The following is a 21836-nucleotide window of genomic DNA, read 5'->3' as shown; positions in this document are numbered from 1 at the left end:
TTTACTATCAGTGGTGTTCTGTGTGCCTCAGAGAAGCTTTGGATATTCTTGCCTTGTAAAATTCCCTCAAGTTTTTGCCTTTGTGAAATTAATCAGAAAACTGACTTGGCCTTGTATAGCACCCAGTGGATAGCAGTTTAATATGTTACAACTCCTAGATAACATTGCCACTTAAATGTTACCTATCATAGCCTGAATTGTTCTTAGTATGTTATATACTATATCTCATATTAACATCTCAATAACTCTTGAGTTTGGTTTTATTATTTCTTTTCCCCAGAAAAAAGAAACTGAGGCTCAGAGATGATAAATGGTTTGGTTAAGGTCGCTTGCCTAAGGGGCAGAGCAGACATTTTAGCTGAATCTAAGGATGCACTTAGCGAGTATGGCAAATGAGCTGCTAACGCTGGGATTTTGAATAATGGCTAGCCAGTGAGGATGCTAGAGAGAATCCTCCTACGATCTCTCAGATCACATCACTGCAGCATGCATGCTTCTTTTTGCTAAGCCAGGGTGCTTAGGGAACCTGGGGCATCTTCTAAGCCTCTGGTGATCAATAATTTCTTGTTTTGTTTCATTATTTTTTGAGTAAGGGTCTCACTTTGTTGCCCAGGCTGGTCTTGATTGCTTGGGTTGAAGCAATCCTTCCGTCTCAGCCTCCCAAAGCATCGGGACTATAGGTGCATTCAACCATGGCCGTCTTGTTCTATTTTAACAAGCCGCTGTAACTGAATAACATACATTTCAATGAGACTCAAGTAAATGAAGATAATGAGTGCATGTTGTAGGAGTGAGTGAAAGCGACACAGCTCACAAGATGGAGGTGGGTGGGGAGAGAAGAAAAAGTCACTCAGTGAACCTCAAAAGCACATTTCCTTCTTCGAGTAAGAGGAACGCTTTAACTACGCATCTGAATTAGCTGATTTCCTAGGGGTTTCTATCCCAACCAAATCACTAAATCGTAATGAAAAAGGAAGAAATGAAGGAACATTTAAAGAATAGTAATTTTAGTAATTAATGACTGTTTACAAAGGAACTTCTCTTCAACGTCACCATTCAATCTCTAGGAATCCTCCCAACTAGATGGTTTCTGAACCAGCTACTTTAGAGTGCTGGCTTGTTGAGAGTAAGAAAGGAAACTCTGGTGACAGTTCTGGGTTGCAGACCCTGGAGACAGCTCAGGAGAGTGTCGGGCTGTGTGGGAGGTGGGAAAACAGTCATCCAGCAAGAGGGGTCAAAGGCCGGCGGAGCAGCATGTTGGAGAAGGCAGAGAGAATGTGCAATGTCCCTCATGGTGATGACCCGTGGCCCAGATGAAGAGTCTTCTCATCCAGACAACCAGGTTGCACTAACATGAAGCTCTTTTACTTAGCAGTAGAACATTCTTTTATTTATTTTAGAAGAAAGTACAGAAGTTTTTATTTGATTTTTGGTAACTCGGTTCTTTGCCTCTTGCCCTTAGTGTACCCTTGTATAAAGTGATATGGCAAAAATAGGAAGAGAAAATGATGTAAGGTGTAAATTCCAGTCTTTTGATAATCCAAAAAAGAAAATCTTTTATTCTTTTCCTTAAAGAATAGAATATTTTTATGGGATGTTATTTTTTTAGCATATAGAATCCTGGAACTTTAAGCTACTATTTAGCCTTTGGTTCTACTTTTCTGTTACAGAGAAATTATTTAATAAATGTTGCTAAATTCATGAATGAATGATAGGTGAATGATTTATGTTAGACAGATTTTTACCAATGTATTTTTAGATAGGTCAGGCCATAGCCACGATAGGATTAGTTGACATTTACTTCCTTGTTAGCCATTACTCCTGTTTTACTATCTCACAAGAAATATTTACCAAATTTTAACCTACATGCCTTTTGCTACAGATTGATTTTCTTCTGGCTACCAAAAGTAGTTATTTGTCTTTCTATGCCCGGATTATTTCACTTAACATCATATATTCCAGGTTCATTCATGTTATTGAAAAGGACAGGGTTTTCTTAATTTGCCAAGCTTGAACAATAGTTCATTGGTTATATACACATTTTCCTTATTCATTTATTCACTGATGGATACTGAGATTGTTTCCATGTGAGGGGATAGATATGTTAAGTAGCTTGATTTAGCCTTTCCACAATTTATACATATGTCAACACATCACATTATACCCTACAAATATATACACTTTTTGTTGTTCAATTAAACAATTAATTTTTTTAAAAGTAGTTACAAGTGAACATCCTGTTCCAAAAGTTATCTTTGTACACATTTGCCTTCAAAATAGGCTTTTGTTTTGGTGACTACATGTCTAATCCAGGCCCCAGGACATTGCCCCTCCCAAGGACCCTGCATTCCCTTCCCATGAGACGCAGAATGAGATGATGCTTGGTACCTCCTAGTGGTGTCAAATTTTGCTGTTTCCTCACCTGGGTCATTATTTGATCTTTCAGAACTCTTTTGGTTTCCTCAAAACCTTCACCTCTGAGATTCCCAGGCTCCATGCAGTGAGGACGCCTTAGACCAGGTAGTATCTTGAGAAGGGGCTCCAATCTTGAATTCTGAGAGAAACAAAAATTTCACCTCAGGGCACACTAAGGTTCTATCGCTTATTTAAAAAGAATAATAAATTAGGCAATCTCTGTTGGTTGAATTTGATTATTCATGAATCTGTTTATGAGCTACTCTACTGCTTATTGAGTTTTGAAAGTGCCTGTTCTCTAGGCGGACAGGAATTAGAAAGGGTTTATGTGGGTTTTTGCTCACTCAGTCCCTGAATTCCCACACGCATCTTGCAAACTAATCAGGGCCAGCCTCTTGTGTTGGAGAGGAGTATACTTGGCACCTGGTGGGTCCTCCACGCATTAACTGCTTAATGAAAGGATGCATGAATGAAGAGATGGGACATTTTCTCTCTCCTCATCCACTCTTCCTGGCCAAATATGCACTCCACTTGCTAGTTATTTTCTGTTGTTTTAGTCACTGAATATACTCTTAAAGTATATATTCTGGAGTAACTTGATACTGGCTTGCTTATGCTAATGTTCCCATGACTGGGTTTCAATTTTTTTTTATTTTTTTTAAGACAGGGTCTCACTCTGTCGCCCAGGCTAGAGTGCAGTGATGTGATCTTGGCTCACTGCAACCTCAAACTCCTGACCTCAAGCAATCCTCACACATCGAACTCTCAAAGTTATGGGATTATAGGCGTGAACCATTATTCCCAGCCAGCCTACATTTTTTTTTTAGACAGAATGTTTTGTGGTGTACTTCAATGGAAAGAATAAGAAGGCCTTGCCCAATTAAGAGATAAAGAAAAACATATGAAAATAGAAAAAAAAAGAACTTGCAATAAAAGGTTGAAAATTCAAAACCAAAATATCACATCATTATTTTGTAAAATTCTAAATGAGGTAAATACCCTAAATGAGGTAAATAAAATACTTTGCCTATGGTAGCATTAAAGAGGGTTTTTTTTCCTTCTTTTTATTTAATGATGCCACCATCCTATCCACCTTTTAGGGAAAAATATCTAATATGAACAGTTTATCATCCATGAGTTCTGGAAAACAAAACATAGCTATGAAATACTTTTTTTTAATCTTGTGGAAAACAAAACGTAGGTTGAGGTTTCTATTACATCAGTTATCTGTCAAGCTTTACAAATATATTATCACTAAATTGTCTGTAAAGTCTCATTATTCGAGCAATAGCAAAATTGTATCAGAAATAAAACTCAAAGTCATTATAGAGATTATGATTTTGCATTTACATGAAATTATCCTCTCCCTGAGGAGGTAGCTTTACCACAGGGATATTCAGAACTCAACAGTCAGAACACAGATACACGGAGAGACATTCCTTACAACTTCTTCTTGATCAGAATTTGCTGGAACTCTTAGCCAAGTATGTCTGAAGGGGACGGCTCTGACAGAATGGGAAGTTGGTGATGCTGTTTTCTTGCTCCTTTCATTCTCTCTGTCTTTTTCATTTCTATTCTGCCTGGGGCTGCTTCTGTGGTCCATGGCAATGCTCTCTGTGAACTACAAATAAATCCCAATGTCTGCATTTTTTTTTTTAAAGTGTAGTGCCTTCATCAAGTAGCAGAAGGAGAAATAATTCCATCTCCTTTGCACATATGTCTTATAGGTATTTTGTGAAAGTGTCATGAGCTAATTCATGTAATACACTTAGAATACACACAACTGTGGCTGTTTTTGCTGGTATCATTGTCATTTTCTAAATATAAAACGTAATGAATCTCTCAGTAATATTTTATTATGCAATGGAAAGAACAAATTGTGGATTTGTCACCTATTAACTAGAAAGCCTAAGACATTTAGCCTCTCTAAGCTTCTTGTTTCTAATTTATTTTTTAAAAGTGGGGGAATATCTATCTCTGGGAAATACTGGCTGAGTTAGCAATAATTTGTGCACCTAGCAGATGTGCCATGGAGTCAGAGCTCAAAGATTTATCAACCATCTTTTTATTATTATTTTCTCCATTTTCATCCAATCTTAAATAAACTATAAAAGCCAACATTGATTTGTAGAAGGTAAACAGATGTCTAAGAAAAGTCTATATGCATGTATTGCAAATGAAAACCACAATGGGATACCATCTTATACCAGTCTGAATAGCTATTAAAAAGCCATGTTTACACTGTTGGTGGGAGTGTAAATTAGTTCAATCATTTTTGAAGACAGTGTGGTAATTCCTCAAAGATTTAGACAGACTATCATTTGACCCAGCAATTCCATTACTGGGCATATACCCAAAGGAATAGAAACCATTCTGTGATAAAGTTACATGCACATGTCTGTTCACTGCAGCACTATTGTCAATAGCAAAGGCATGGAATCAACCCAAGTGTCCATCGATGATAGACTGGATAAAGAAAATGTGGTACATATACACCATGGAATACTATGCAGTCATAAAAAGGAATGAGATCATGTGCTTTGCAGGGACATAGATGGAGCTGAAAGCCATTATTCTCAGTAAATTAACACAGGAGGAGGAAACTAAATACTGCATCTTCTCACTTATAAGTGGCAGCCAACTGATGAGAACACATGAACACATCGGGCTGGGGTACAACACACACTGGGGCCTGTGGGAGGTTGGGTGTGGGAGGAGGGACAGCAACAGGAAGAATAGCTGATGAATGCTGGGCTTAATAACTAAGTGATGGGATGATCTGTGCAGCAAACCACCATGGCAACATTTACCTATGTAATAAACTTGCACATCTTACACATGTACCCCTGAAATTAAAAGTTGGAAATAAAAAAACTAAAGGGAAAAGAAGAAAAGTATATATGCATGTATGCAATGAACAAAAACATAACAGAAGTAATACCATGCAAGCACAAAGTTCATTCAACCACCAGACTTTGAGTGGAGTAAGGAAACAGCACTGAAGTTCCTTCTTCCCAAAACAGGGCTGCTCTCTGAAAGTTTATTCGTAAAATTCACCATGTAACTGGTGGATCTGCCCTGTGTATAAACAAACCAAGAGATTCCTTGTGAATGTATAACAGAAGAGCTCATGGACTCCCAGAAATCCTGTCAAGGTGATCCATGTGTAATCTCAGGGAACGAAGGGCTGGAAAATGATTGCAAATTAGTAAACTGAAACCTAATCAATTGAGCTGTGTCTTGTGTGGAGAAAGCCTGTGTGCACAGAATGGGGATGGTCACCCTGAGACCTACTGAGGACAGTGTGAAGACTCAGGGCCTGGCGGTGTGATTCCAGCACAGTCCAGAGGAGGCTTCACAAGCACCAGCTTCCATTCTTGAGAGAGATGCTGTCGGCAGGTGGGAGACCCGTGTTGCAGCACAGGAGACGTTGGTGGTTATAGGCACATGCTTTGGCATCTAAATCTGTGTCCAAATCCTGGCCTTTCTAGGAAATAAAAACAAAATTCCAGATGCCATCCAGTCCCCCTCACCCACCCCTGTGTGGAGCACAGGGAAATGGATGTTATTCTCGTGTAGACTGTATATCTGACCACTCAATGCCTGAATTTGCTTTGGTTGGCAGCCAAATGACCCTTAAGCTCATTTAAAGCTTCTTGTTACCTAATCTCCTCGGCATTTTTTTTTTTTTTAATCTGGAAGTCTTGAGAAAGAAAGCAAAAGAGAAATAATTGCTCCTTAAGCAAAGGTAAGATAGAATTATCAGCAAGCATCAGTGCAGCACTGCAGACTTGAAGAGCTGCTTGCAGGGATTTTACTGGCCATTCCTCCTTTGCAGCCATAAGAAACGAAAAACATCATGTACCCCACTCAGGAGAAGCGGGTGTGGAGTCTCTTGAGGTTAATCCACTCAGATTCGCACATGGGCTTCAGAGGGAGCTGAGTTCTTGAATTCTTCCTGTAATTTTCTGTTTGTCTACCATATATAACATTTTATTTGCTACTTCCAAGTGACTGAAAGAGGAAAGGACACAAAAGAGGGAAAAAAAAACCCATTGTATTTTTTAATAGTTAAGTCACCCAAATTATATACTAAAATAAACTTACCAAGCAGCAGTTAACCAAAATTGGTTGATGAAAATGAATGGCAGTCTGTGACATTTCATCAGACTTGAATGATATCCCCCCATCACTCTGCCACTCTAAATTTGGTGAAATACCAAGATTCAGATATTTAAACTTAGAGAAACCACATTGACTAATTCTGTACCATACCCTTGCTCTTGAGAATAAGTTTTTTTCTTGCCGCATGTGTTTTATTATTTTTTAGGTCATACTAACATGTTTTTTAAGGATCATATGCCTATTCCATGTGCCCTTATAGGCGCCATACATGAGAATGTCTGGCCGCTCTGTTCATGCATTCTGGTTGTGGGGTGCCGTTTCTTATTCTCCTTTTATATATTCTTTGTATGTTGTGTTTGTATTTCAAACTTCAATGAGAATTTCCATAACTATGTATTGAATCTCTACTATGTGCAAGTTGGTGTGTTCATTGTTTTATATATATTATCCCCTTTGATTGATATAAAAATATCAAATTGTTAGTAGTATTATTATTATTATAACCATTTAAAACATAAGAAAACTGAGCCCCAGAGTGACCTCACTGATGTTATACAACTAGGGTGTTGGGGTGCACGGATTCAACTCATGTCGTCTGGTCCCTGTGACAGGTTTTCCTACTACATACAAAACAGTCATCTCTCAACTATACTTAGGAAGGGCCTTGTGCATTGCTCCAAAGGAAGTGAAAGTTTGCAGAGTTCTTACCCTTGGCATGAAGAAAGCAAATCTACAGCTGTAGACTCCTTGCCTATCAATAGGTACCACCATCATTTGCATCATTTTATTGTGACTAAAACCCACCATGACAATCACCACTACCCTCACCACCAATTGTCCTACCCATTGTTTTGAAATGTTGGAATCATACCTGTCATTCACAAATTTAATTAAATCCAATCATATTCCTAATATGACCTTAAACGCAGGAATAAATATGCAAATTCCCTTTGATGGCTCCATTGCCTATAGGCTCAACACAGCCTTCACATGCAGTTTATTGGTCCAGTCAATGTGGATTCCCACTGTAATTTTTTAAAGAAATTTAAATTTCATTGCCAATATTCAAAAGCTGAAAATTTTTACATTAATATTCTAGCCTGGCTCTTTGGTCTCATATTACAGAATGGCATAATTTCCTGTTGCTAATGAGTACTACAGGCCTGCTTTAGTTGGAACGCCTACTTTATACTTATCTCTCTTTCCCCCTGACACTGAGATTGTGTGTCAATTTCCATTTGTTACTAACACAAAGCTGGATTCACATACATTTCGATCTGCTTGGCCCCTGTAGGCATTTAAATTTGTATCTGTTTCTGTTGCATTAAATAGCTTTAGAGAGAAATTTACTTTAAGTTTTCAGGTAAAAAGTATTCTTAGTAATGTGCCTTGCATCATCAAACTAAATATGATTTTTTTTCCTCTGTTATTTGGAAGAGAATTTTATTCTTAGAGTGCTATTTTTAGATCTCAACACTTTGACACAAAAACATCAAATTTTTGTAGACAAGATGCCAGAGTGTATAGGAAAGGCAGTCGCTGGCATTGATGGGCAGACTTTAGAAACTACTATTTTCACCTTGAAAATGGAAATGGAGAGGCATACAATGCTATAGCAGTACAGAATTTCTTCAGGAGAGGATTTGGGCTTGGTCTTCATTCCACTTCGGCTGTTTGGCATTTGCTTTGAAATCTCTGCCTGAAAAGATATTGGAATGTGGAGATTGAACTTCATCCCTGTGTCTATGCAGCATTCATAGATGTACTTTCAAGCTGAGACAAAAGCCTTATTCTATATCCTTTGAATGGCCTCTAAGTACAGGTATTCGAATTGTAGATATTGTACAGTACATTTCTTTACATTTTCCATTTGATAGATCTGTAGGAACATGTGTACAGGTGAATATTTGACTTATTCATAATTAAGATGAATTAATATGTTTTTCTCCATTTTCATGAGTTGGATAATAAATCTGAAAATTTAATTTTCTACATGTGCTGTGTCATATAAGCTCCCCAATGCAGAATCATAGGTGGATGCATAAAAAGATGAATTGACTTGCCTGGGGCCACAGAGTAGTTCAGGAACAAAGAAGAGAACTAAAATAAGTGTCACTGCCACCATTTTTGAGCATTTACCATAGCATGCTAAGTGACTACATAATCTCTTTTAAACCCATCAGTCATTGTGATGTAGATGTTATCTCCATTTTAAAATTGAGCACACTAAATATCTCAGAAATGAAATTATTTGCCCAGTCTAACATAGCTAGGACCTGGGGACTGAGATTCCAGAACACATTTGTATGCTTCTAAAACTATGTCCTTAAAGACCTGGGGTAGATCCTGGGGATACCAAGAATGTGACGTTGTCCCTGCCTCTTCTGTGGTGTGAGGTATGACCTTAGGCTAGCTATCTAATATCTCTCAGCCTCAGTTTCCTCATTGGTAAGTGGGCATAATGACACCTAAGGCATAGTATTTTTTTTGGGGGGGGGGGAAGTACCTATCCCCTAGTATAACTGCCTCAGAACAGTTGTACGTTCAATGCTAGTTTCCTACATCCAATTTTCCCTTCTCAGCCAAATGATGTGGCCCTTACCATGAGTCCAAAAACACCACCGTCAACAAAAGGGGAAAACATTTCCAATGGCTTATCCTATTCTTTCTGAACTTTATCCAAAGATGATTAGTCAATATTTTATTTGCATGGTTAACAAAAACAAAGTCAGAGTCATTAACTACCAAGATGTTTAAGAACAAAATGAAAAGCAAGGAAGCAGTAACTGTAAAGCACCTCGAGTTAAAGGGTGGTAAAAAATAGATAAAGTTGACTAAAACCTGTCGGCAGGTGGCTGAAACAAGTCCTTGGAGTGATTTTTGAGTGGAATTTGTGATGGCTGTTTCAAGTTAGTTGCTGAGATAGCCGATCTCTTTATGGGAATGAGAGGTGAGGTTTAATGGCACATTAGCACACTTTGAGCAGGTGGTCTGCTCTTAGCCACCAAAAGCAGCAGCAATCTTTGTAAACTATCCATTTCTACAAGCACACGCGGGGAAGATGGAAAATTCACTTGTTTTTGGAAGCCAGCCATGGGTTTTGTAATTCACATTCCTTTCCTTCACACACACTTAGGCGATGAAAGGCCTTCTGTTTTCCCCCTCTCTTCCCCTTCCCTGCTGCAACTGCCCAAATCACTTCTGAAAAGAGGGGTCATGGAAAAGAGTCCCTAGATGATCCACATTTTGTCCTCTTTTTTTCTTAAATTTATGTTTTGCAGGACAAATGATACTGGCTTTCTTTCCTTCAAAGACCACTTGCCTGTCACTCAGATAGTTATCACTGATACCGACAGATCAAACTCAGAAGCTGCTTGGAGAATTGGTCCCTTGCGTTGCTATGGTGACCGTGAGTACTAATCGAAAGAAGCTTTCTCTCTGCATTACATGAGCACAAGATGTTTTTACTCCCTTATCCCTTTTCCCTGCAGTGTGCCCTAGTGTTGAAAATTACCCACATACCCAGTGCTTTCCCCTACCCCATTGAAAACGATAAACCATGTTGAAGGATTTTCTCATTTGCAGGACGCTTCTGGAACGCCGTCTCATTTTACACAGAAGCCTCTTACCTCCACTTTCCTACCTTCCATGCGGAATTCAGTGCCGATATTTCCTTCTTTTTTAAAACCACAGCATTATCCGGAGTTTTCCTAGAAAATCTTGGCATTAAAGACTTCATTCGACTCGAAATAAGCTGTAAGTGCCCTCAATTATGAATTTAATGTAACTGATGAACAAACAAGTTTTAGTCTTGTTTTTGCCACCAATCGCTAGTGGGCATTTGTACCAGCAAATTAATCTCACTGGACATCTGTAAAATTAGCAGGAATAATGTCTAGTTTCTTCTGATGCTTTATGATTTATTATGACCTGTCAGTATTTAATCAGTCATCCTCTCATCAAAACATGGGCATTCCGAAAATTCCCACAGACACCTATTACAGTTTCCAAAGATATTTCTTACCTGACTTTAATCTTCCACACTACAGGACTTTTTTCATGACACTTTCCATGCAAAGCTGAAAAGAGGATTATTATGCATTCTATTCATATTTGGAGTCTACTTTTTGTTTTACCTTTGTTCCAAATGTAATTTCCTGACTTATTTCCCACCCTAGGAGCCTGTGACTATCCAATCAGAATTGTCATGGTTTCTCTATCACTTCCCCATGAACAGTGGCGTACCTAATAAACTCGATGCCAGGACGTGGATCACCTTTTAGTCTGCATACCGTGCATATAAACTATATTCAGTAATAATCATGACATGCAATGAAAAATGATAGGAATACAGATGGTGAAATTTCCTGTATTTAAACATTTTGTATATAATCATACTAATGAAACAATATTCCAATACCAATAAAATACAATTTTAAAAAATTACACAAAGTCATATTTTTAATAAAAAGGGAGAAAGCATACGTACATATCGCTCTGTTGCGATCCTAGTAACATTAAAATTTATGTTTCTGAGTCTCTACTTCTTGAAATTTGACAGTGACTTCATAAAATTTAAGTATTTTCTTATGTTCATGTTCAAAAGAGAGTATGCTCATGTCCATTTATCTCATATTGAGAAAATGATACTTGCTATTAATTTTAGTTTGTTTCATATGAAGCAAGAGCTATACAAATAAGATTTTAAACTTCATAATATATTTGTTAAAAATTCATAAAAATTTCATTTTATACTAAATTCTGTAAATTCTAGTACTGTCAATGTTGTTACTTCAGGATTGATTCTAGAAACTTCCAAATGTCTCTGCAAGCAAAAAAATTCCACTAAAATAATTTTGACAGAAAATTCATCATAAATTTCTATTTTATTAGGTAAAAAGTTACCATATTCCTAAGAATTTGAAATTGCTTGGGTCCTAATAGGGTGCAAATTTTGTCTCAAAGCTCTGTGGTTCCATGTGTTCATGTATTGAACATTAGATTTGAGTTAAACAATGCTAGCACAGTAATTATACAGATGAAAAATGAGAACTTGAGTTCTTATTCTTAAAAATAAACAAATATATTTGAGTCTGTATTTTTAGGAGACAATGGTAAATCTAGAGTTCTCTGTATTAACTTTCCCTCAGAATATAATATTTATTAAGTGGAAAGAGATAAAACATACTACTTTGAAGTTTATACATAAATTGTTAAAAATTAACAGTAGCGTTATATGAACAAAATACATTTGTTTATTTTTAAGAGTAAGAACTCAAGTCCAGGTGCGGTGGCTCACACCTGTAATCCTGGCACTTCGGGAGGCCTAGGCAGGAGGATTGCTTGAGGTCACGAGTTCGAGACCAGCCTGCCCAACATGGTGAAACCCTGTCTCCACTAAAAATACAAAAATTATCCGGGTGTGGTGGCAGGTGCCTCTAATCCCAGCTGCTCGGGAGGCTGACGCAGGAGAAACACTTGAACCCCAGAGGCAGAGGTTGCAGTAAGCCGAGATTGCACTACTGCACCCCAGCCTGGGTGACAAGAGTGAAACTTTGTCTCAGAAAAATAAATAAATAAATAAATAAATAAATAAATAAATAAAATAACAGTAGCTTCAGCATCTATTGAAACAGACCAACAAACGATTTATTTGGTGAAGGAATGTTTTATCACTAACATTGTTTAGAATTACTTGTGTATGGTAGTAATTTTTAAAAAGATGTATTTTTAGTGACTTTTGCTATTGTTTTAGGTTCTCTGCACTGAGTGCACTTTTTATTACTTATATACAGGGTAGGCTATAGCCAGCACCTTGCCTATGTTATTCCTGTGAACATAAAGACTCAGGCTTGTCATTAGATGCCCTATGTATGTGTGTCTAAATGAATGTTTTCCTGTAGTTTGATTGAGGCCATTGACCATATGACTATAATGATGTGACTGTACGAAATACCCTTGAAAGTATAAGTAATGTCTTCACAACAGAAATTGGAAATTTGAGAGCTCCAGAAAAGGAGAAAAAAAAAAAATGACTGGAGGAGATGGCAGAGGTGTTTAAGTCTCCTGCAAATTACCAAGCAGCTAAGTGTTTCTTTTGCAGTTACCGCACAATACGTACAAGGAAAAAGATCTTCTTAACTGGTAGTTTTAATCTCCTTTTACTCCAACTATTGAGACTATTAATGGGAGGAAGCTCTTGTGGCTTTGGTGTGAAACAAGATCCCTCACACCTAACATGACCAGTCTCTAAAAATGTTGAGTTGAATGCCAACAATTTCATAATTTGGATATAATAACTTCAATGTAAATTTAATAAAAATTAGGTCCCATGGACTTTTGATTCATTAAAACAGCAGCAAACATCATGGTATGTTATTACAAGGTAATGACCGATGATTTAGTGTTAGTTACATATCAATGTCCAATTTGTCTGTACTTTGTGCTACTGTATTTTTCCCTTTGGCTTATGCAAGATTGTTTTTAGCGCAGGTTAGAATTACATTTGACAAAAATCAAAACCCACTGAGGTAATTGTTTGGTGTATAATATATCACCAGATTGGAGAACATATACCTTCCAAGACAAGATTTTATATAAAAACATTGAGAAGTTCAAGATCTGATAGTTCTCAAAATATTTGTTATTATTAATATTTAAAAGGGGAAAAGACCAAAGTGGGGCGGAAACATCTTGCATTCTTTATTTTCAGCGACACTCGTATTACGCATTTTAGGCAGATGGAATTTTTACCCTAAAGGGTTCATAGCAAGACACATCCACAGACCAGGCACTTGGAAAGGAAATGGCCTTTTAACAGATGCAGTTGCTCAGAATAGATTTCCCTCCCATCCCCAAGGAGTGTTCCTCTAAAACTATCCGAGCAGCAGTTTCCAAGGTTGATATATCCAAATTGTTGGACAGGGAACAGTAGATTTCCATGAAATTTTCAATCCATTTCCTTCCAGCCTGCTTTCAAAGATATTTGAATTTTGTAGTCCATACTCTATGAAAAAGAAGATGTGCCACTATGTTGGCAAGTCTTAGTGAATGTGTTTTAGTGGGCCTGTGGAAACAATAACTGTTTTGATACTTATCTCACAATGGCTGTACAGGTAGAAATTGATATTTTAGAGTAGATGAGAAGATCAGAAGGAAATGGCTTTTGAGAGTCAGTCTGGCATAGTGGAAAGAAGCTAGACTAGAACCCAATGTGGATTCAAACTTTTGTTCTTCCAAGTGGGTTTGTGAGCTGCCTTGAGCAAGTTCTTCTCCCTTCCTATGCTTATTTATGCAACATGGGGTTGGTGACATCCACATGCCACCCAGAGATGCCTTTGGCTGCAAATAACAAAAAACCCAATCTGAACCGGCAGCCACAAGAATGGAAATTCACTGGTGCTGGAGCATGTGACGAAGCCCAGAGGAGGTAGGACTGGCTTTATTTATGGTTGTTTGCAGTAGTTTAACAAAGTTATCAGTCGTCTCATGGTTTTCTCTCTCGGTTATGAATGTTGAATGTCTGCTTTGGTCTAAGGCTGGCACTCCCTCATGGTGGAGCTGCATGCCAGCTGGTGGAGAATCCCTGCTTTCCAGCCCTACAAGCAATCCTCCTGAGAGGTCACTCACTTGGCCCCCAAGAACCAACGTGTGTGGCCGGGAACGTATAGATTGCAGATTGACTTATACCAGGGCCGACCCCCACACCAGAGACTGGGCTAGCTTCCCCTAAAGCCCATGGGAAAGTGAGAGAGGGAAGAGTTTCCCAAAGCAAACTCAGTATTGTTAGAAAGAAGGTAGTCGCTAGGGAGACAATCAATGAGGATTCTTCTAAGGCAGTTGTCAGAATTGAAATGTGTAATTTATTTTTAAAAATGCCTTGAAAGGAAACAAAACCAGAAATTTCCTGAGCTGCTCATGGGAAAAACGATACATATATATACTGTATGTATGTGTGTGTGTATATATGTATATGTATGTGTATGTATATATATACTCTATAAATATGTGTGTATACTGTATAGATACATATATACACACAAAGAGAACGAGAAAGATTTAACTTTATGATTTCAGAAGTATTATACTGAGAATATTACCAAATGTGATGTTAACTTGACACACTATAGTTAGAACTTAAGAGAATAGTACAAATGAATACTATTCATAATTACACTTTTGTTGAATTGTTGAGCAATTATTCTGATTAGACACTGCACAATTCTTTACATTCCTGATTTCATTTTGTTTCCAAGCACTCCCATCGATGCCGATCCCTATGTTGTACTGTGATTACCACTGCACAGTGCACCGATAGGCAGGATGAGCCTAGAGAGGGCAAGCGGCAAGCCCTGATTACTCAGCTGGGAAGGTTAGAATCCAGGACCTACCCAGCTCTGTCTGGCTCCTTACAGCACCCCCCAACTCTGCTTTGCACGGGTCCGCAGGATTGACAATGTTAGAACTCAAGAGAACGTACAATTATTTACCTCCAGATTTTGAGGCACAGGACATAGAGGAAGCCCCTGCAATTTTGTGCAATACCACAGGTGCTATGTTTCTAGAGTTAGAAACTGTGGCTGCCATCAGACCCTTAAAGAGATTATGTCCCTGAAAATTTTAACAGTATTTTATTTAGTTCATATTTCTCATTTTAAACATGGACACCTGGAAGGACAGAGAGATTAGCTCGCTATATTAAGGCCTTACAAATTATTCATTCCATAAATGGACTCTGAAATATCTCTCATGCTGATCTGGGGTGGGGATTGAGGACACAGAATGGAGTGTGGTTCTGTCTTCACAGAGCCCAGGATTGAGTGCTGGGAGGAGACGTGTAGAGTGTGTCCTAAGGATATTCTCTAATGGGCTTGGTGGTCACTCCTGGAAGAACATACAGGTGTCTTCTTAGCAGCTTCTTCCCATCTCCTAGGAGCACTCGGTAGAAACTCTGTAACAGCCCTAAACATGCCCTCTCTTTTCTTTATCAGTCTTCTCAAAAGTAAATCGCGAACTCATCTTGTTTCATTTGTCTCAGAATTCTCAGTGCCTAGCGCAGGGCCTGGCTTGATAAACATGCCCTGAAAGACTGAGGAGACTCCTTAGCTTTGCCTTGAACCATAAAGAAGTAGCTGGTGAGAGAAGGCGTTTGTCAGAAGGCTGGGGGAGGTTGAGCTTAGAGGGTAAGTTCACGATAGAGCTAATGCTCTCATGGGTCTTCTCCCTTCCTATTCAGGGCCAGTGGGCTATGTCTACCTCTTCAGCAACGGAGAGCCAACTTGAATTTGCCTTAAGGGCCCTGTTATAAAGGCACTGGCCAAAGTGGGATGGATCATCCATTCTCTTACCTTGTTTTCAGGCATCTTTATCATCCATTCTAGCTTTGACTACCCAGGGCAACTGCACAGGTTTCCAGGTGTGGAGGTTTTATCATAGGAATAATGATTTAAAAATTGAGCCCTGGGAAGCACCACCTGGATTCACATCCAGACTCTGCGCCACCCGCACTGGGTCAGCTTCCTTAGCTACCTGTACCTCACTTCCCTCACCTGTAAAAGATTCCTGTCTCATAAAGTTGTAGCAAGGCTTAGTGAGTTGATTAATGAAAAACGAGTAGCAAGGTACTTGGCTCACAGTAAGTACTCAGTAAATATTAACAGTTTTTATTGAATTTTACTGATTCTAGGAGGAATGGCTTAAACATAGTAAGTCTTTAATAGTTGCTTTAATAAAGTTAAATAATAATAATTTTAAGCTGGGCGTGGTGGCTCACGCCTGTAATCCCAGCACTTTGGGAGGCCGAGGCAGGCGGATCACAAGGTCAGGAGATCGAGACCATCCTGGCTAACGTGATGAAACCCTGTCTCTACCAAAAATACAAAAAATTAGCCAGGCATTGTGGTGGGCGCCTGTAGTCCCAGCTACTTGGGAGGCTGAGGCAGGAGAATGGCGTGAACTTGGGAGGTGGAGCTTGCAGTGAGCCGAGATTGCGCCACTGCACTCCAGCCTGGGCAACAGACCTAGACTCCATCTCAAAAAAAAAAAAAAAAAAAAAAAAAAAAAAAAAAAAAAAAAAAAAAAAAAAAAATAATAACAATAATAATAATAATAATTTTAAAGACTCTGCAAGGACCCTAATACCTTGGTATAAAACTGTAAAAGTATAAAGAAAATTGCAGAATTGCATTTAGTATGTGCAATGTAATGATGTTTCAAGGAATAAAATGAGAACTTCCTGTATACAAGGCACAGTGCTAGGTGCTGGGTATACGATAAATGAGGTGTTCTTCTAGAGTTGCAGACTCGGGGGAGACAGTAAACAGATTATTATACAGCAGGGGGCTGCAGTTTGGAGAAGAGGTAAGCACAGATGGGAAACCGATTATGGAGGTGGTGGTCAGGGGGCAAGGCTAGTCACAGCGAAGCAGCAAGCCCTCCACAAACATGTGTTGTCTCAGTGGAATTTATTATCCACAAGACTAGCCTTGCAGGAAAGCTTTTAGTAAAATCTTTAACATTCCTCACCCAAATTCTCACCAATCTTATTCTGTGTTTTATAGAAAAATGTAATTGTGGAGTCCAGTCATCTCTCAGTTAAGTGTTTTTAAATTTTGAGATATGCAGGGCTGCCAGGTGGCACTGGTGATCTGAATAAGAAACAGGGAAAGACTCAAGGGGCCACCTTCACTCTTATTTAGTCTAACTGCTCGTCACTCAATCTGTTCCCTTCAATTTTGTTTCCTTTAAGGCATGGATTTGTAACCTGAAGCCAATTTGCCTAAGTTGAAAAATCACAGGTCACAGTAATAATAACAACAGCTATCACTTCTTGAACATGCAGTATGTGCCAGGCACAGTTAACTTTATCAGGATTCATGTCTAAATAACCTGATGATTTAAGTACTGTTCTTATTCCCATTTTGCAGACAAGAAAATTGAGGCATGGTAACATTGAAAACTTGCCTTAGGTCACAGTAGCTCCAGAACCTAAGCTCTCAAATCCCATTCTTACTGCTTCCACCTTACTCTCCTTTAGGCCAGGGCTCACCAGAAAGCAAAAGAATTCAAGCTCTCAGATAATCAAAATTATGTGTAATGGGGACTTTGACGCGGGTTGCTTTTGGTTAAGGTTTAAAGGCTGGGAAGAAAGTGCTCTGGGGTGGAGTCTGTCTTTTGGCATTTGTGATAATTTAAATCTGGTAGTTGATGACTTTGTCAAATAAATACCCATTTCCTATTTTAGGGGGTAGAGGAGAGGGAGCAATTGTGAAGGTGCCTAGAAAAAAAAGAATGCCTGGCATATGAAAGTTCCAGTCCTATCCTCATCCTCAATTTGTAAATTAGAATTAACCTCTCCATTTCCTTTAAATTTAGAACATTCTTATGTGATAATGGAAAACACAAGACAATATACTCAATAAAGCAAAATCGTGAAGAACCCTGCCTTTGGAGTCAGATTCTACTTACCACCTAGGACACTTCCAACAAATTATTTATATTTCTGTGCACTTTAGTTTTCTCTCTCATAAAATGAGAATAATGCTACATTTCTCATAGGGTGGTTTTGTGTATTAAAATGAGATAATCCATGGTCAATGCTTAGCATAGTGCCTGGCATAGAGTTCATTGTTCCCACTGTGCTACCCCTTCCAGTTCTCTCTCTTAATGGTTATCCACCATTGCCACTATCATCACCACGACCATCATTGGCACCATCATCATCACCTTCATCACCACCATCACCACCACCATTACCACCATCACGATTACCACCACCATCGCCACCACCACCACTACCACCACCACTATCATCACCACCACTGCCAGAACCATTACTACCATCACCATTACCACCACCAGCACTGCCAGTATCACTATTACCATCACCGTCACCATTACCTCCATCACCACCATCACCACTACTACCATGACCATTATCACCACCACCAACAATGATGACACCATCACTACCACCACCATCACTACCATCACCATTACCACCACCAGCACTGCCACTATCACTATCTCCATCACCTCCATCACCACCACCACTATCACCACAACCAGTATCCCACCACCACCACCATCACCGTCACCATTACCTCCATCACCATCACCACTACCACCATGACCATTATCACCACCACCAATGATGACACCATCACTACTACCACCATCACTACCATCACCATTACCACCACCAGCACTGCCACTATCACTATCTCCATCACCTCCATCACCGCCACCATCACCACAATCATTATCCCACCACCACCGCCATCATCATCACTGCTGCCACCATCACCATCATCATCACCTCCATCACCACCACCCCCATCACCACCACCACCGCCATCATCATTAACGTTATGTTCACCACCACCATCAATACCACCACCACTGCCAAGCACTACCACCACCACCATAACTGCTGTCATCACCATTGTCATTTCACTGTCATCAATATGCTTACTTCCGACTGGCTGCCATCTGGCTTCCATTATACAAAGATTGTTACAGAGGGGCAGAAAGAATAATGGAAGGAGTCCCGTGTGACAACAGGAGACTTGGGTTTGATTGCAGGCACTGCCACCTGCAGCAGTGTCTCCTTGGACAAGGCAATACAACTTTCTGAGCTTTTTTCATTATGGAAATAGCACAAATGCTTATATAATGTGCATTAATAAAATAAGGAGGAAGCGCTGGACTTCCTAGGGCATAAGTCTCCTCCCTGCGGGAGTGGAGCTGCCTAGCTAACCTCATGTCTGCAGATATCCTGGAGGACGCAGCTGAAGCCACAACAGATCCAGAAAAATCCAGGGCCTCGGCATTCATGCAGGTTTATCAGATCAGCATGAATGGTCCAGGTGCCTATCCTGTTTCCTGAATTTACATAAGTAGCAGGAATGAAAACAGCTTGGAACAAGTATACACATTTAATTTGGTAGTTGTTACCATTAATGGTGATTTCAGTGCTACAGGGATTTCAAAATAAGTCTTCTCTACATTGATATTGACTTACAATCGTTTCTCCCACTCAAACCTGTGCCTTGAACGTGCTAACAACTCCCTCTATCCTTCTTCCCGTTTTCCTCTCTGGTTTCAGCTCCTTCAGAGATCACCTTTGCCATCGATGTTGGGAATGGTCCTGTAGAGCTTGTGGTCCAGTCTCCTTCTCTTCTGAATGACAACCAATGGCACTATGTCCGGGCTGAGAGGAACCTCAAGGAGACCTCCCTTCAGGTGGACAACCTTCCAAGGAGCACCCGGGAGACATCAGAGGAGGGCCATTTTCGACTGCAGCTGAACAGCCAGTTGTTTGTAGGTAGGGGACATCTTAAGGCTCCCTTTGTGCTAAACCCCTACAATATCACTGTGTGACCACGCCCAAGAAAAATTTCTCTTTTATTTTAGATCTGGGATATGATCGAAATGTCATAAATCATTTCTAATCGTGAATTTCATTCTATATATTCTTTTTTCTCTGGCTTCATTAGCTACATCAAGTTAAGATGATGCTAACCTTTAGCAAATACTGAGGTTGTCCAGATTCTGTACATTTTCTTTTGGTAATATTGTCTTCAGATGTCCAGGGACCCATCATTGTAATATAAATCTACTCTAAGGGACAGGACATGTCACCTCTTTACACCTTAGTGGGTGTAGACTGTAAGTCATGGGCCGCCCTTCCAAGTGCTACCCCACTCCTGGTAACTATTGATATCCATGCAATGAGACAGTTGAGCTATTTCAAAGGTGTTTTTGTTATCAATAACATGGTTGGGAGAGGAATGATCCCTTTCTAAATCAGGGGCCTCTTCGATACTACCTGAACTCATAGCACTGGAGATCAACCTGCCACAGGTTGTTCATCTGAACTGGCAGCTGCCACTGGTGTGCGCCTGGAAACATCCGGACATCCTTCTTTAGTCATTCCTCACTTCTTTCATTCCGCTAATAGTCACTGAGTATCTACAACTGGTCAGGTATCTTGTTACTGGGAATGAAAGATGAATTGAGCACTACCACTGCTTTTCAAGGAGTTCATAATCCTCTGGTGTGTGTGTGCATGTTTCACAGAGAAGACAGCATGGGGTTTGGGAAGTCTCTCTTCAGTGCTTGTGCCTTAACTACATTTAAGTTGGCATTTTGTTTCCCTTGTCATAATTCTAACATTTTGCTAAACATACGGGAGTGTGTGTGTGTGTGTGTGTGTGTGTGTGTGAGAGAGAGAGAGAGAGAGACAGACAGATAAGAGAAAGAAACTAATATAAGGTCATCCTTATAGCTGTAGTTAAAAAAATTAGCATAGGTTGAGGAGGGCTCGTAAAGCTTTAAAATACAAAATCAAGCTCTGAAAGTTAAGAAATATTGTCAATACTACCAAAACCAAGAGTGTGTTTTTATATAAAACTCGCAGTTCAGATGTTTAGAACAGTGATGTAAATAAGTAACAGAATTTGTCAGTCTACCCAGATTTAACTCCGTTTCCTTTTTTGTTTATTTATTTTTTTGCCAGCTCCCACACTACATAGCTTTATTGCTAGTGATGAAATGCCATCAACACTCAATGGAAGTTTCCTATTTGCTTCCTTTAAATTGAGGTTTGTGCAACTTTTAACTCTGAGGAAAGCAGTCACTAAAATAACACCAGCTAAAAGAAAATAAGTAATAGAATGTGAGGATGTAATATTCTTTCTTCTCAATAGGAACCATATTTCTTTCTTCATCTGTCATGTTCCCCAGAGATATAAATGATTAAAACAGTTTTGTGATTTCAAGTCATTTGCTCAATTAATAACCCATATACGTGATATGATTCACTATTAAAATATTTTTAAAATTTATATTTCTGTTTTAATTGTATTTAAACATCACATTTTGATGGGTGACTTCTGAGGAAGGTTGCTCGTCATCAAAATCTAATATATTTTTTGGTGGAATCAAGTCAAGTGTTTCACAATTTTCATAAATTATATTCCATGCCAATGTTTAATTTATCTTCAGGCAGTATTTATCAGTCTTTCTGGCTGAAAGGTATATATAAAGATGGAAATAATTTTTTTACCCTTTCATGCAAATTTTATGTAGCTATGAAATTATCATATGGACTGGATATGTGATAAAGTTTGTGCAAGTCAAAAGGGAAAGGCGACAACTGTATCTGTCTCTTATACACATCTAGATGTGTATAAGAGACAGACCATCTACACTGCACTGGGGCCCCGCTTTGAGCTCGGGTTTGTCTTAAAATAGAGATGGTGCTTATATCAATGACAGAGTTGGGTGCACTTTGG

General features: G+C 39.1%; 1 protein-coding gene across 1 annotated transcript in view; it reads left to right on the top strand.

Annotated features, from left to right (window-relative positions):
- The window catches only part of CNTNAP5 (contactin associated protein-like 5), a 951880-nt gene that overhangs the window by 767493 nt on the left and 162551 nt on the right, over positions 1 to 21836 (top strand). The window contains exons 15-17 of the mRNA XM_011983413.1: positions 9822 to 9949; positions 10126 to 10296; positions 19646 to 19864. Of these exons, the coding sequence (XP_011838803.1) occupies positions 9822 to 9949; positions 10126 to 10296; positions 19646 to 19864 (518 nt within the window). The remainder of the gene's footprint in view (positions 1 to 9821; positions 9950 to 10125; positions 10297 to 19645; positions 19865 to 21836) is intronic.

The sequence above is a fragment of the Mandrillus leucophaeus genome, unplaced genomic scaffold (genome assembly GCF_000951045.1).
Source record: "Mandrillus leucophaeus isolate KB7577 unplaced genomic scaffold, Mleu.le_1.0 Scaffold25, whole genome shotgun sequence".
Taxonomy (NCBI): Eukaryota; Metazoa; Chordata; class Mammalia; order Primates; family Cercopithecidae; genus Mandrillus; species Mandrillus leucophaeus.
Note: the sequence above shows the minus strand (reverse complement) of the source record. Positions and strands in the feature narration are given on the sequence as shown.